The sequence below is a fragment of the Protopterus annectens genome, chromosome 10.part0 (assembly GCF_019279795.1).
Source record: "Protopterus annectens isolate FY-2018-M chromosome 10.part0, PAN1.0, whole genome shotgun sequence".
NCBI lineage: Eukaryota > Metazoa > Chordata > Ceratodontiformes > Protopteridae > Protopterus > Protopterus annectens.
In genome coordinates, this window is record NC_056744.1 from 379660299 (window position 1) to 379677707 (window position 17409).

Genomic DNA, 17409 nt, shown 5'->3' on the forward strand with positions numbered 1-17409 from the left:
TCTATGCCAATTATTCGAACGCTTAAAATGTCGAACGTTATATGGTCAAGACCATATGTTCGACATTTCAAGTGTTTGAAGGTTGACTTTTAACAGTGCTGTATGGTGCAGAATGGGAGAATTTCCCTTTTCTGCACTGAAGTGCGGTCTCGGAGTTGGTATATTTAAGTAGAGGTGTGTGTGGGGGGTTCAGGGGGCTTGCCCCCCTGCTCGCACTGTTAGTGTATGTTTTTTTTTTTTTATTACATATTCGAACTTCCAAATATCGACCATATGGTATTCGACATTTTGGAAGTTCGAATATTTGACATAGACCCTTCAGATAATACCTGATCTGTCGGTGCACAACCAGGCAATGTGCTATTTGTTCAGCTTTATTTTGAGGGTTGGAAAGAAGACTGGTAGGTGAATAGCTTGATTCAATAAGAGTTCTGATACTACCTTGGACATTCAGGAAGAGTTAGTTCTGAAGGTTACCCTGTCCCTGTGGAAAACAATGAAAGGTTCTTTATATATCAGGGCTGGTAATTCTGAAATCCACCTGGCTGAAGTGACAGCTATCAGCATAGTGGTCTTTGATGTGAGGATCTTCAACTGAGCAGAAGCTGTTGGCTCAATAGATGGCAAGGTTAATTGTTCTAGAACATACTTTAAGACCCAAGAAGGGACTAGGTTCCTCCTGGGAGGTATTAGATGTATAACCCCTTTTAGGAACTGTTTTAAGTGGGGGTGAGAATAATTGCAAGGGGGCAGGTAGATATGGTGGAAGCATGCACCTTAATACCAAAATAAGAAGGGCAATGGTGACATAATAACCCAGAAAGATATTCCAACACTAGATTTATGTCTGCATGAAGAGCCATGATACTTTTGCTCTGGCACCAAGAAAAAAATGCTTCTATTTGGATATGTATGATTTTCTGGTAGTAGGTTTTCTTGCCTCTCTTAGTACAGATAGTGCTACACCGAGTAGTTTGCATTTTGGGGGGTTAGAATCCAATCTTCCATACTGCCAGTTTGAGTGTGGGAAGGTGAGGATGTATCGCAGACCCTTTCAGATGGGTGAGTAGATCTATCACTGGTGGAGGGCTGTACTATTTCCCTACAATGACAGTCAAGAGGATAGAGAACCAGTGTTGCCTTGGCCTGAAGGGGGCAATAAATACCATGCTAGGCTTCTCTTACTTCACTTTTATCAGTACTCTAAGAATCAGAGGTAAGAGGGAAGGCATACAGGAAGAGGTCTGTCCATTTGAAGGAGAAGGCATCAATCCTTCATGTCCCTGTCTACTGAGTTCTTGAACAGAACCTTTGTAGCTGCCTGTTCTGATGAGTGGCAAAGAGATCTATGCTGGGGTGCCCCACTGATGGGTGAGGTCCAGGATGATGTCTCTCTCTGCAGCATCCATTTGTTGGGGACCAGAAGGTCCTTGCTCAAAGAATCTACTATGGTGTTGTTCTGGCCCAGGATGTAGGATGCTACAAGTGAAAGCTGTGATTCTTGCTGCTAAGAGCCTAATCTTAATTGCCAGACTGCACAGTGGCTAAGAATGAGTCCCCCCTTGCTTGTCTATGTACTAGATAACTGTGGTATTATCTGTGCAAATCTGTAGTTCTCCAAGAGACAGGTTGTTTTGAAAAGCTTTCATCTCTAGAAACACTGCCGGCAACTCTTTCTGCTTTATGTGAAGTTTCCTTTGCTCTGGGGTCCAGATATGCTCCACCTGCAGGGTTCCTAAGAGTGCTCCCCAGGATTTTTCTGAACTGTCTGCGGTGATGGTCTTGTCTGTCTCTGGCAGAGAGAGATTTGGCCCTGGATTCTGCATAATGGTGTCTTTCCACCAAAACAGCTCCTTTTTTTAGGCAGTGGAGAAGAGGCACCAGGGTTTCTAGGGGATGTGAATATTGTTCCCGAGTGTTTTTAGAAACCACTGGAATTTCTTCTTGTATAGCTTTGCAAGGAGAATCATTAGAATGTAGGATGTCATTCACCCCAAGGCTTTTAGATATCCCTTGTGGAGACTGTCTGCTTTGGCAGGGGGCTGTGCAGATAGTTTGTCATTTGGCAGAGGTTAAAAGTGAGGCCTGCCTTCTGAAATCAATCCATGGTAACTTGAAAGGCTGTCTGAAGTTCCAGGATGGATTTTCATTGGATGAGGCAGTCATGCAGGTAAGAACAAATGTATATCACAATGTTCTGTGGTGGGCTATAATGAGGGCTAGACATCTGGTAAAAACTCTGGAAGTACAGACCTGATGCCACAAACCAAAGGTTTCTCCTGTGCTGTTTTGCAATAGGAATGAAAAGCTGGCATCCTTCAGATCTAGTGTAATTATGTAGGCTCCTAGAAAAATCATGACTAAAAATTTTTGAAGGGTTAGACTTTTGAATCTGGGATATGAATGAGCTTGTTTAACTTTGAAAGGTATTAAATTGGTCTCCAGTTGCCTTCCTTTCTTGGGACTAGAAAGATCCTGGAGTAGAACACTGTTTCTTCCTCCCCAGCAGGGACTGGTTGAACAGACCCCTGTTGCAGGAGTACTCACAAGATGGGTGGAAAAATACCCTTTTGGTTTTCTAGGGGCTTTGGTATGCCTAGGAAGAGAGACCTTTCCTTGAATTGAATGAAATGCATTTTTCTATGATGTTTAGGACCCAATGGTCCCTGGTTATGAGTTTTCACTGCTGCAGAAAAAAAGGAAAGTGTTCTCGCTAAAGGGGAGGAAAAGCATGGAACTGGGGAGGGGGGCATGGAACTGGGGAGAGGGATAGCTGTGCATAGTCAAAGTTTGGGAGGAATAGAGTTCATGGATCCCCCAGCTCTAGGGTGTTGCTCAAGCTGCCATCTTCTACACTGTCTTGGTCTTTTAGATTCGGGAGGCCTCTCTTTATCTTAGCTATGAGGCAAAGGTCAAGGCCTAGAACATCTGAGTGTGGGAGACAAATGGTATTCTTTCACAGTCTTGATTTGCTTCCCCCTTTTGTCCAGTTTCTAAACATCTATCTCTGCTTGGGGGCCAAAAAGGAATTCTTTACACAGTGAGACATCTGGGTGTTCGGCCTTCACTTGGTCAGAAAGAGGGTGTGTGTCTTCAATCAGGCATGTCTACAAGTGATAGAACCTGTAGCAGCTGCTCGACATGATGCAGCCAATAAATTGTAACCACAACCAGGCATATCTACAAGTGACAGAACCAGTAGCAGCTGTTCGACAAGATGCATCCAATGCCATTGTAAACACAACCAGACATGTCTACAAGTGACAGAACCAGTAGCAGCTGTTCGACATGATACATCCAAAGCATTGTAAACACAACCAGGCATGCCTACACAAGTGACAGAAGCTGTAGCAGCTACTCGACATGATGCAGCCAATAAATTGTAACCACAACTAGGCATATCTACAAGTGACAGAACCTGACGCAGCTGCTCGACATGATGCATCTAATGCATTGTAACCACAACCAGGCATTTCTACAAGTGACAGAACCTGCAGCAGCTGCTTGACATGATGCACCCAATGCATTGTAAATACAACCAGGCATGTCTACAAGTGACAGAACCTAGAGCAGCTGTTTGACATGATGCATCCGATGCATTATAAACACAACCAGGCATGTCTACAAGTGACAGAACCTGTAGCAGCTGTTCGACATGATGCATCCAATGCATTGCAAACACAATCAGTCATGTCTACACAAGTGACAGAACCTGTAGCAGCTGTTCAACATGATGCATCCAATGCATTGTAACCCCAACTAGGCATATTTACAAGTGACAGAACCAGTAGCAGCTGTTCAACATGATGCATCCAATGCATTGTAAACACAACCAGGCATGTCTACAAGTGACAGAACCTGTAGCAGCTGTTCGACATGATGCATCCAATGCATTGTAAACACAACCAGGCATGCCTACACAAGTGACAGAACCTGTAGCAGCTGTTCGACATGATGCATCCAATGCATTGTAAACACAACCAGGCATGTCTACTACACAAGACAGAACCCTGTGCTAGCTGTTGTCTGCATCCATTCAACATGATGCATCCAATGCATTGTAAACACAACCAGGCATGTCTACAAGTGACAGAACCTGTAGCAGCTGTCCGACATGATGCATCCAATGCATTGTAAACACAACCAGGCATGTCTACAAGTGACAGAAAATACAGTTTTGTACCTACCATAAATGTAGATGTTCGAGTGTTCACCCTGCTGCAGTCATCACACTTGGGTTATCCTGTCGTCAGGCGGTCCTGCAGTCGGCTGGAATTCCAAAGTCTTGGTCCGGCGTCGGTTGCTGTCGCCTCTTCCCTGACGTCAGTGCACCAGGGGTATATATAATGCAACCAACGCCATTTTCTTCAGTTTTTCTTGCCCCAGATGTCAGGTGCCCCCAAAAAGGTGGTCAGAAATTAGTACCAAATGGAGTAACCTCTGCACAAACACAAAATCCCTTCAGCTATAAGCAAATACATCAGTAAGGTATTGAAGAGAATTAGCCAGTAGATCAGAGGGGATGGAGGGAGGGTAACCTGGACTGCAGCAGGGTGAAAACTCGAACATCTACATTTATGGTAGGTACAAAACTGTACTATGTTCATCATGCTACCCTGCTGCAGTCATCACACTTGGGTTGAATCCCAAAGCTAAGGAAGGGGGAGGTATCAGATAGGGTTAGTGGAGGCTATAAGGCCCTGCAGAACTGCAGTGGTGAAGCCTGCCCTGGTCTTAGAGTAAAGAGGTAAGTGATGGTGTTTGGTAAAGGTGTGTACTGAACTCCAAGTTGCAGCTTCTAAAATCTCCTTGGTTGGAACCCCCCCTGAGAAAGGCTGTAGAAGTAGCTGTTGCCCTGGTAGAGTGGGACCTAATGGTAGCAGGGACTGGTTTCCCATGATGGGTATAGCAGAAACGTATGCAATGACCTATCCATTTAGAAATTGTTTGTTTTGATATAGCCTTCCCTTGAGAAGTTGTAGCATAGGATACAAAGAGCTGGTCAGATTTTCTGAAAGCCTTAGTTTTGTCCAAGTAGTAACGAAGTTGCCTGTGAATGTCCAAGGAATGCAGGAGTCTCTCACCTTTGTTCTGTGGATTTGGGAAGAAGGTGGGTAAGTGGATGGTTTGATTTAAAGCCACACTGGAAACCACCTTAGGCATAAAGGAAGGATTAGTTCGTAGAGAAACTCTGTCTTGATGAAAAATGAGGAAAGGTTCCACTGCCATTAGTGCCTGTAGCTCTGAGACTCTTCTAGCTGAAGTTATTGCTAGCAGCAGGGCAGTCTTCCATGATAGGAACTGAAGATCTGCAGAGAAAGCTGGTTCAAAGGGAGGTAGCATTAGTTTTTCCAGAACAAAATTGAGGTCCCATGTTGGTGTAGGAGCTCTCCTGGGTGGTCTAATGTTTTTTGCCCCTCTGAGGAACTGCCTTAGAAGAGGATGTGAAAATAAAGGTGGATCCGTGTTGTAGTGAGCTGAAATAGCTGAAGCATGGATTTTAATGGAGTCCTTTGTGCAACATCTCAGCTAAGTACTGTAGAATGTGAGGCATGTGAGGCTGAATTGTGTCTTGGCCTTTAGCTTGGTTCCAGGCACAAAACCTTTTCCATTTGTCCGAATAAGCCTTCCTGGTGCTTGGTCTCCTGGCTTCCAGAATAACATCCAGAACTGCTTGGGAAAGAGGAGCTGGTTGGATGTTTAGTAGATTTGCCATGCAGCCAGATTTAAAGTTTTGAACTGACTGTGTAGAATCTGATTGTTTTATTGTGTGAGCAAATGTGGGATTTGAGGCAATATCCATGGTGGGCTCTGGGCCATATTTCTCAATAGCGGGTACCAGTGCTGGCGTGGCCAGTCTGGGGCTATGAGAATCAGTCGTGGTTTCTCCTTTTTGACTTTCAGAAGAACCTTTGTGAGGAGAGGCAATGGAGGGAAGGCATATACTGTCAGGTTTTTCCAACTGAAAGAGAGTGCGTCCACTTTCCAAGCTTGATGGTGAAATGTCCTTGTACAAAGTTTTGTCAGTTGATAGTTTTGAGGACTGGCAAACAGGTCTATGTCTGGAAGGCCCCATTTGTGAGTTATCATTGCAAATATTTGTGGATCTAGTTTCCACTCGTGGGGATCCTTGATGTTTCTGCTGAGGTCATCTGCCAATATGTTCTTCTGTCCTGGCTGGAACTGAGCTTGTAACTGAACTTGGTAAGCCAGAGCTGTGTTCCACAAGATCATTGCTTGCCTGCATAGAGGGTAGGAATGTGTACCCCCTTGTTCATGTACCACATTACTGTGGTGTTGTCCGTCTGTATTGCAAGTTGTCCTGGATGTAATAGATCCGTGAAGGCTGTCAGAGCTTTCTGTACAGCTAGCATCTCTTTTTGATTGATGTGCAGATTTCTTTGATCTGCAGTCCATAGGCCTTGAACGCACTGTCCTGCCATGTGAGCCCGCCAGGCGTAATCTGATGCATCTGTTGTGATAGTTTGCCTGGTTGGGGCAAGGTGAAAGGCTGACACTTGTTGAGGTGACATGCCTGTGACCACCATAGAAATTCCTGTTGTAGGCAGGGAATGAGAGATATCATTGTGTCCAAGCTGTGGCTGTGTTGAGACCATACGCTTTTTAAGTACCACTGTAATTTCCTCATATGCAGCTTTGCAAATGGTATTATTAGTATGCAAGATGCCATGAAGCCCAAGGCCTGCAGAATTTTTCTTGCAGTTAATTGGGTCTTTGTTGCCATAGTCTTGAAATATTGAGTCAGTTGTAGTTACTTGTCTGGCATAAGATAAGCCTTCTGGGCCGTTGTATTCAAGCTGGCACCCAGGAATGTCATTTTTTGTGAGGGTACTAGTTTTGACTTCTTTTCGTTTACTGTGTACCCCAGGCAGTTTAGTAGATGCTTTACAAAGGCCAGATGATGTAAGAGAATGTCTTTGCTTTCTGCTTGGATGAGGCAGTCATCCAGGCATGGATATATTTGAATTCCTCTTTGTCTGCAGTATGCAATTACTGGTGCCAGGCATTTTGTGAAGACTCTGGGCACAGTAGATAAGCCAAAGGGCAGTGCAGAGAATTGGTAATAGGTTGAACCTGCAATGAAATGGAGGTATCTTCTGCAACTTTGTCTGATAGGGACATGCAGGTATGCCTCCTTGAGGTCCAACGTTACTAGCCATGCTTCCTTGCCCAACATGGGAAGTAGCTGCTGTAGTGTTAGCATCTTGAATTTGGGCACTTGTAAGTAAGTGTTTAGAACTGAAAGGTCCAGAATTGGTCTCCAGGCATTGTCCTTTCTGGGGACTAGAAAGAGTCTTGAGTAAAATCCTTGGCCTTGCTCTCGAGTAGGTACCAGTGATATGGCTCTCATGTCCATGAGAGCTGTAATTTGCTTTTGTGCCTCTGCCCATTGATTTTATGGCAGGTTTGGCATTCCTCTTTTCATTGGCAAGGTGTGAAAGTGGAATCTGTATCCTCATAAAATTATGTCTAGGACCCATTTGTCCTTTGTGACAATGTGCCAGTTGTCTGCAAAAAGTGCTAGTTTTCCCCCCAAGGGGGCTGTCAAGAGAGTATTGCTTGGCCAGATGAGGTGCAACTCATTGAGTTTGCCTTCTAGTGGATTGTGACCTGTCTTCTCCTCCCTTCTGTGTTGTAGTGCCCCATTGGCAAGGTTTATACTGGGCTTGTGGTTGTCCTCTGCCCCTTGGGCGTCTGTATTTACCCCTCTGTGGTCTGTCAGAAGCTGGAAAGGACCAATTTTTTGTTGGCCAGTTTCTGCTGAAGCGAGGGGGTTGTACCTGTAGGAAATCTTTGACTGTCTGCATAGATTTTGCCTTATCCTCCATTTTCTTTAAAATTTCTTCTGCTTTAACTCCAAAAAGAACATCCTGCTGTAAGGGAGCATCTAGTAGTTTTGCTTTAACATGATCAGGCAGAGTTTGTTCCTTTAACCAAGCATGCCTACGTATAACAGACCCAGTGACAGCTGCTCTGCAGGAGGCCTCCAGAGAATCAAACCCACATTGTAAGGTATGTTTGCCCACCTGCTCAGTGGCGTGTAACAGATCCTGTACTTCTTTCAATTCAGATTGTTGAGGGAGAGTGGTTATTCTTTGCTTTAACTGAGAGATTAGGAATTGCTGATACTTAAGCATGTGAAATTGGCAATTCAGTGCCCTCATAGCTAGTGTGGCTGAGATGTAAACCTTTTTCCCCCACCTGTCTAGTGCTCTGGAATCTCTCTCAGAAGGTACTGGGTCTTTAGCCATAGAAGCCTTAGCCCCCTTGGGTCCCTGGGAGATAGTCTCTGGATCAGCTACAGGGCTTTTGTAAAGAAATTTGTGGGAATCAGGCACTCTATAGTATCTGTCAGGCTTAGCTGGAGCAGGAGGTAGAGAGTCTGGGTTGAAACTGGATTCTAAGTAAACATCATCCACAATGTCCAAAACTGGTGGGATGGCAAGTGGTCTGTGTTGGGGGAGTAAAAGAAACTCTCTGAGCCTTTTCTTTGAGTCAGAGTAGTCCTGACCTTCCCAGTGAAAATGTTCCCTCATAGTGTGTAAAGTTTCCCCAAAGGAGTAGTCTTCAGGAGGAGAAGCTGAGGGAATAGAGTCCTCAGCATCAGAATCTTCATAAGGAGAGAAGGAGTAATCTTGGTCCTCAGAGGAGTCTGAAGAAATGGACACTTGTTCAGAGGATGCATAATCTTCCTCTTGTCTAGGCCTTTTGTCAGGAGGGGGCTGGGAACCCCTGATTAAAGAAATCAAATCTTCAGCCATTTTGAGCATCTGTTTCTTAGGCATGGGGCCCTTGGACAGGAGACTGAAGTGCAGTCCTTTTAGATTTAGTAGGAGTCTTCGTCTTAGAAAACGTTTTAATGGTGAGGGTCGTCGGTCTGAAAACGCCTTCAGAAACTGATGGCGTTTCTGTAGCACCAACGTCCTTTGTAGTAATGTCGTCGGAAGGGCCTGAACTAAATGGCTGCATCGGCCTGGTGCATTCCGCCAAAAATTCCATAGCAGTCTCAGGTTCCAGATCTGTGGTAGTCAGGGGCTGCATCGGAGCCTCACTGAGGACCGGAGACCGGCTCAGCCGAGGCTTCGGAATCTGGCTTAGGCCTGGGCTGTCTGTCCTTATCCTTGCGTTTTTTGTGCACACCGATAGTCGGTTGCTCCGACGGCATGGTGTAGTTAAATTTCCTACCGAAGTAGTGTTGTGCGAAATCAAAGCATCTTTTAATAGTACGCTTATTAAACCTAGCACAAAACCGACAAGTAGTGATGTCGTGGTCTGGACCTAGGCAAGGTATGCAATAAGAATGAAAATCCTTATGAGGTATTTGCTTCCCACAAGAAATACAATTGTTAACTTTTTCTGACAACGGTCTGAGGCAAGAAAAGTTTCCCCAATGGGGTACTTAGCTTTATAGAAGACTTCGGTCTGAAATTCGAATTCGAAAATCTCAGGAGTCGGCCGACCAGCACTTGTGAACTGCTTCTGCTTCGGGCACCGCGCGGCAAGAAAGACTGAAGAAAATGGCGTCGGTTGCATTACATATACCCCTGGCGCACTGATGTCAGGGAAGAGGCGACAGCAACCGACACCGGACCAAGACTTTGGAATTCCGGCCGACTGCGGGACCGCCTGACAACAGGATAACCCAAGTGTGATGACTGCAGCAGGGTAACACGATGAACATCCTGTAGCAGCTGTTCGACATGATGCATCCAATGCATTGTAAACACAACCAGGCATGTCTACAAGTGACAGAACCTGTAGCAGCTGTTCGACATGATGCATCCAATGCACTGTAAACACAACCAGGCATGTCTACACAAGTGACAGAACCTGTAGCAGCTGTTTGACATGATGCATCCGATGCATTGTAAACACAACCAGGCATGTCTACAAGTGACAGAACCTGTAGCAGCTGTTCGACATGATGCATCCGATGCATTGTAAACACAAGCAGGCATATCTACAACTGACACAACCAGTAGCAGCTGTTCAACATGATGCATCCAATGCATTGTAAAAACAACCAGGCATGTCTACAAGTGACAGAACCTATAGCAGCTGTTCGACATGATGCATCCGATGCATTGTAACCACATTTATAGAATGTCTAGATACCTGCAGTACTGCTACAGCTCCCTCATGTATGTCTCTCTGTAAGGCCTTGTCATCAATGCCCTCTGCCTTAGTAATGATTTGCTCCTGTAAGGACTACAGGTATTTAAGCATGTGAAACTGGCAACTGAGAGCCCTTATAGACAGGGTAGCAGATGTATATGTCTTTTTGCCAAATTTGTCTAGCAATCTGTTTTCTCTGTCATTATATAAGGGGTGTCTAGCTCCACCCTATGCAGCACCTTTCATGGATTCAATGGACTCTACTGAAGGATCAGCTTGTGGGTGTCAAGCATTCTATAAAAATGATCTGGTTTCCATGGTGCAGGTGGCCGAGAGTCGGGGTACAGTGAAACGTCTTCACAGACAGCATCTAACCCTACATGAACTGGATGAATAGTCAGTGTTCTGGCAGACTTAGAAGCCACCTGTAATGGGTTTGGGCCTGAGAGAATTAATTGCTCTCCCAACTAAATACTTCTTTCATCTTATGCAAAGTATTCCAAAGGACAAATTTTCAAAGAGAGAAGCAGAAAAGAGGGCATCATCTGAGTCCGAATGATGGTAGGAGTGATGGAGAAGATGTTCAAAATAGAAAAATCTTCCTAAACCTCTGATCCTGAAGAGTTAGTGTTCTCCTGGAAGGAGACATCCCTCTTCCTTTTACTGACAAAATGTTCAGGGGTAGTTAGTTGTGTCAGGCTGTTTTACATAGATTTCATAAAACCATAAATTCCTGGGCTATTTTAAGAAGGTCTTGAATTTCAAATTGGGTTACAGTGGCTGAAGACTGAGACATAAGCTGAGGCAGCAGACTGGACTCTTTTTTTTCAGGAGTCCATTTAGAGAGTGAGGTCTTGGTACATGGTCTGGCAATTGCAACCTCAGTCTGGATTCCTGAAGTTTGTTCATGTACAATAGCTAAAGGAGATTAACTATTTCCCCCAGAAACCAATGCTCGAACGTCAGAAGCCAAAGCTTGCAGAGCGGCTTTGGACCCAACTGACATTGGCACTGGAGAAAACAAACCTGACTGGCCTGTTGCAATAGTAGTGCCTCCTGAAGGGTCATGCCACAGGGCTCAGGCCTAGTAGCTGTCATACCTGGGAGATGCATGAGAGCCTCACTTGAGTCACTGGCCGACTTGAACACAGACGTGGAATAATCGCTATCATCCATTCAATCTTTTTCTTTCCTTGAACTTTTGTCTTTGGTTTTCTTTGGCAAGGTAGTGACCAAAGCCAAGGAATGAGAAGACACAGAAGGAAATGGGTCTGAATACTCCATGTGGGCTGCAAGGACTTCTACCCTGTGTTTAAGGGTATTAGCTCAAAACCTAGCGCAATCCTAACAACTAGAACTGTGCTGAGGCCTCAAACAGAACAAACAAAAGCAAGATTTGTTTCCCACACTTTAAGCAGTTATTGATATTTTTAAACATTAATTATATCCAATGGAGTACTTATCTGAAAGCAGATCGTAAGGAACTCTGAAGAAAATGAGCCGAACCGACAGACTGTGATTGACTGTAGTAGCTCATTGGACTGCATGGCTAGAAAGAACTGAAGACAGTGACGATGGATGGCCCTCTTGTACCTTGACATCTGAATGTTGGTCCTCAGATGTTCATTGGCCAGGGATGATGCAAAAACCCTGGAAACAGGGCCAATAACCGGCTTCTGCATGGCAGGAAGACCCGAGAATCAGTACTGCGACACCGACTACAAAGAACATCAGTAGTGATCTGCAGCATTTACTTACACAAGATCCCAGTCCAGCTGAGCTTCACTCATGTCATCCATTAGTTTCATGAGTTTTCTTTTGAAACGATGTTCAAATCTCACATCATCTTCAATAACAAGGGATACCTCCAGGCCTCGGTCAATTATCTATGGACCAAAAATAAACAAAAAATGCATTTTATACATTTATTTTACTCTCAATAAAACTGCTTTACTGACAGTGACTGACTCCTTTTGCAGAGTTTTGTCAGAAATTAGAAAATGGCAATAAACGTCAGTGAAAAATAACAACAAATACACCAGAACAACAAATCCATTTATAAACGTCAGTGAAAAATAACAACAAATACACCAGAACAACAAATCCATTTATAAACGTCAGTGAAAAATAACAACAAATACACCAGAACAACAAATCCATTTATAAACATCAGTGAAAAATAACAACAAATACACCAGAACAACAAATCCATTTCCACACTGCAGGATGAGGTCTGTAGGGATAGTGATGCAGGGAGAACATTAACTGCATACAACAGAAATTACTGATTGAAATGATGACTGGTTAAGCAGACTGATCCTACTGGAGCCTTTCCAATAGCATCTGGTCAACTGATCACCACCTGAATCAACAATGTCTGTCTGGTCAAACAATCTACCTATGTACATAACTAAATATGAGGTATGGAGACCTTGAAGTTTGTTACATTAGTGAGGGGATGCAGGGGGTCTCCCACTGAATGGAAGCTATGAGAGGCTTTACTTTTCACAAAAAAAAAAAAAAAAATCAGTTAATTTTCTAGTTGGTTAGCTTCAACCAAGCAAGCCGCTCCTTTACCTACCAAATAAACATACTATGTCCCTTTTCAACTTAGCCATATAATGTGCAAGAACTGAAACAAGGTCAGATATGTGTATGTATGTATGGATAGATAGATATAGTATGTTATCATACATTATAAGTTAAAATCTGGACATTCTGTAAAAGTCTGGACAGTTGAGAGCTATGATGTGAGGTATGATAAAAGAAACTTCAAAGTAGATTACAGGTGTAATAGCTGAACAGGTTCAGTTTTCATTTTGGTAACATGCACAAAAGACACAGTGACTAAGGTGGCATATCAGAATACTGACAAAGAGAAAGGGGAATCAAAAGTGAAACACCTGCTCAGGTAGAGGTTTTAGATGACTCAAGAGCAGAAGCTGCTGTTGAAAAGGGGATAATTTGTAAAGTATATAAAACACTGCAAGACAGCTATAAGCATAAATCAGATGAGCTACGCAGTTAAGGCTCCTAGACATAACAGGTACAGAAAGCTATAAATCAAAGTGAAAAGGGGTGATGATGAAATGAGGGGGAGATTCAAGAAATAAGGAGAGACTGGGATTTTGGATGCAGATCCTTAAGGAGAATAACAACAGCCATACAGGGTATTATAGTGATGAAGTAGCAGAAAGTATTGTAAGAACTAAGCCAACATGAGAATGGAGAAAGGAGATTCTGCTGTTAGGGATGACTGCAATTAGGGGTACAGACCATATGCAAGAGATGGCTAGAATTTATTGGAGAAAACTGCCAAAAGGACGAAGGTGTTGGTAGCAAATAACTAGAGAGGGAAAGGTAATAGAATGGGAAGAGGTCAAGGAGACATTTGTATTGCAGGCTAGAGACGGCCTAACCTGTCAGGGATTAATATCAGAGTATAGGCAAACAGAAGGTGATAGGGGAATCCTAACTGAAAGACCTGCTCTGGTAGAGTTTTTAGTTGAATCTAGAACAGATGGGATAATTAGAAGGGCATATAAAAAAGGGGATCAGATCACATTCCACCAGGGCTGCCTCTACCTCAGCAGCTTTTCTCAAAGGGGCCCCTACCAGAGACATTTTAGAAGCTGCTTCTTGGAGTTCAATTCATACGTTTACAAAGCATTATCATTTACCACTCTTTTCTAAATCCAGGGCAGGCTTTGCCACTGCAGTCCTGCAGGGCCTTATAGCTGCTCCTAATGCTGTTTAGCTCCAGCCTCCCATCCATGGCTTTGGGATTCTACCCAAATGTAATGACTGCAACAGTGAAACACGAAGAACATAGTACAGCTGTGTACACTTACCATAAATGTAGATGTTCGAGTATATTCACTGTTGCAATCCAGATTACCCACTCGCCAGCCCCCTTTCTATACCTTTTCTTTCCTTTACTATACTCAAAAGCCTTTGTGCTGTATTTGCTTTTAGTTGAAGGTAAATTTCATGTTTCTAAAGTGCATTTATATATTTACAGTTTTATATATATTTTTTTGCTCCCCATTTGGGGGGCACCTGACATCTGGGGCAAAAAACACTGATTAAAATGGCGTCGGCTGCATGTTTTATATCCCTGATGACCTGACGTCATGAAAGAGGAGACAGCAACTGACGCAGGACCCAAGACGTTGTTATTCAAGCTGACTGAGGGCAACCTGCCAGCAGATTATCCAAATGTAATGAGTGCAACAGTGAAACGCAAAGAACATCCTCCAGCTACTCTACACAACAAACTTCAGATAGCACTAGCAGGACCCATGTGGTAGGATTCCATCTGTGCAAAACTAACATTAGAATATAACCTTTCCATCCTCAAAAACAACTTTAAAATATCTCACTAACAAAATACATTGCAATGATTTTTTGAAAGGTCAATCCATGACTTACGCACTGCAAATACAATGATGTATAATATTGTTATATTCATTCATTAATTTTAACATTTAAAAATACATCATCAAATACCAATAAACTGTTCGTATAATCTACAATGGAATCTATATTGTTTATTTAAATTTTATGTCCTCAAAATGGGTCTGTTAGAAAGTGTCCCTTACTTGGTTACCAAACGAATAAATAAAATTATAAAAGAAGATGTTAATCACTCAATCTATCTATGTAAATGAGTGGTAAAACAAAATGTGAACCCCCCCCAGTCAGCTTTGGATTTTCTTTGCCAGAGTCTCCAGATCTCACCTGCTAAAGTTACAAGTTCTATATGTGTAACAATCGTGCACAGATTTTGTCATGGGGAAATGGTATTCCAGCCACCAAGCTTCCAAGACCTGAAGCAACCGATTAGTGTTAATGGACAATGGGCAGGTGAATCAGGCAGCTTTTGGTCAATTTACTGCAAACTGCTTATTAAAATGAGTCATGTCCACCAGACCATCACTGTGGTAGATGGATGTCTGCATACATGTTAATGACCAGGACCATGGGAAAGCCGCAAGATATATTGATAATCAGTGGGTACATGGCAAAGAAATTAATTTTGGATAGGATATTAACTTACTGCAGGATGTAAACACATGCTAGCAAACACAGACACAGATCTTCAGGCAGTTTGAAAGATGACCAGTCCACCTGTGGAACTGTTGAAGGAAATCAAGTGAAAGAGTAACAGGGAAGACATACAGACTCTGCAGAAAAGGCTGGGAACTGAAATGAAAACGTTAAGGCCCCTTAAAGCTACATGACTGGCAGTGTTGATGAAATTAAGTTACATTTTCACTATCTTTAAAAGCAATACATAACTAGGACTAAAGGTCAGGGAAAGGCTGATGTTCATTCCCCACATCAACGGAAAGCTTTGTTGGCATTATATCTTACTAGGAAAACTTACAGACCATTTAAAAACTATCTGACTAAAAGTAGTGCGATTATTTTTCCTGCAGGTGGCGGCATTTCTCTTCAATGCAGGAAAAACTAACAGGTTACTGCTGAAGTGGTTTGGCCAACAGCATTCTGAGAGATTAAGGGTTTACAGGAAATAAACACAACCAGGATTCCCCTATAAATGTATGATTCTCCAAACACTATAGCAAGGAAACTGAACATAGCCAATGTAAGAAGTCGTACAGAAACATGAGTTAGGCACACACTCTGTGCAGCAGGGAAGAAAGGGGTGATGTGAATGAAGACTTCAAATAAAGAAATGAATCAACTCACAACACATAGAATTTATCAAAGAAACATCTATTTAAAATAAATAAAAGATCAGTGCTTGTTTGAAATTGAAAGGTGGCAAAGCAACATGAGAAAATGTCAACAGTTAATAAATGAAACGGACTTCAGAAGATTCTAGACTGCTGAGAAAGGCATACAGCAAGCCTTTAGAAAGGTCAGGTAGGATGATGAAAAACTGCTATTCAGTTTCCACTACAATAGATGAAGTATTTACATTTTACAAAACACATCCAATCTACCACAAAGTTTGTTTCCGTCACACTCATTGTTGCTAAACCTGAAAAACAAATAAATACAAGAATGTATAAGGCAACCTGCTGCGAATCAACCTCCTCTATGTAAGGGAACAATGATGCCAGCTAGTATGCTACTCCAAGATGAAAACTCATGAAATGGTCCTTTTCTCAGACATAGCAGATTATACTGCTCTCTCATCATTACATGTTTTCTACCTTATGCCCCCAGTTTCAGGTGTTGGACTATACGCCAGTCACGTAGGAAAATGAGCTAAAGAAAATGTGACCTGCATTAAAGGAGGTAATTTTTTTCAGTTCTACTTCTTTTAATGAAACAACATTATGCTCACAGGAGATACAAGTCTGCCAGCATTGGCATGGAACAAAGAAAACTATCCACTTGAGAAATAGTGATTCCTTGGTGGTTAATTTATCAGAACATGTTTTAAGTGAAGTACAAGAACATTTACTTAAAGGATTATCATTCACACCATCTCTTCCTTAGAGGCTGAATGAGCTTGTCATGGATATAAGATACTTTGGACGGAAGGTCCTTCTTAAAAGAATGTATGGGAATAGTGATCGAGAGCAGGAGCCATCAATACCATAGTAAAGAAACGCACCACTTTTATTCCCATGGCACATCCTGTACTGGAATCTTTCATGAAAGTTTGTGAGAATGAAGTGATGCAACTCAGAAATCATGGTTAACTCTAGGAACTTTTGTAATATGGATTATGCAGAAAAAGAAGCATTGAAAGAACTGAACAATGACAACATTATTATTATTAAGCCTGCCGATAAAGGAGGATGCATAGTAATCCCGGATAGACCCATGTATCATGAGAACATGATCAGTATGTTACAGGACGAGAAGACCTATAAGGAGTTACATAAATGGGAGATTAATAACATTATATGTCGGATAAGCGACAACTTATATGATCTGCTTATGGCACGTGTCATCCCCAAAGATTCATAAAAATATTAACAACCCACCCATGCAATCCATAGTATCTGGAGGGGGATGGGCAACAGAACCTGCATCCATCTTTGTCGAACAGAAATTGAAAGCTACACTACCCAAGTCACTACGGCACTGAGAGACACTTCACAATTTCTTAAGACTCTTTCTCATTATATCTGGTCTCTTGGAGAAATTATGAATGTTACTATGGATGTTAAAAGTTTATTCACAGTTATACCTAATGACTTTGGAATAGAATCAGTCAGACAATTTCTTAGGCATTAAGCAGCCTTTGACAATAATACAGTCCATCTGATATGCTCCCTGTTAGAGATA

The 17409-nt window shown here is 42.6% G+C and overlaps 1 protein-coding gene across 1 annotated transcript in view; it reads right to left on the bottom strand.

Annotated features, from left to right (window-relative positions):
• The window catches only part of COLGALT2 (collagen beta(1-O)galactosyltransferase 2), a 1144817-nt gene that overhangs the window by 74602 nt on the left and 1052806 nt on the right, over positions 1-17409 (bottom strand). The window contains exon 10 of the mRNA XM_044085299.1: positions 11896-12023. Coding sequence (XP_043941234.1) covers positions 11896-12023 — 128 coding nt within the window. The remainder of the gene's footprint in view (positions 1-11895; positions 12024-17409) is intronic.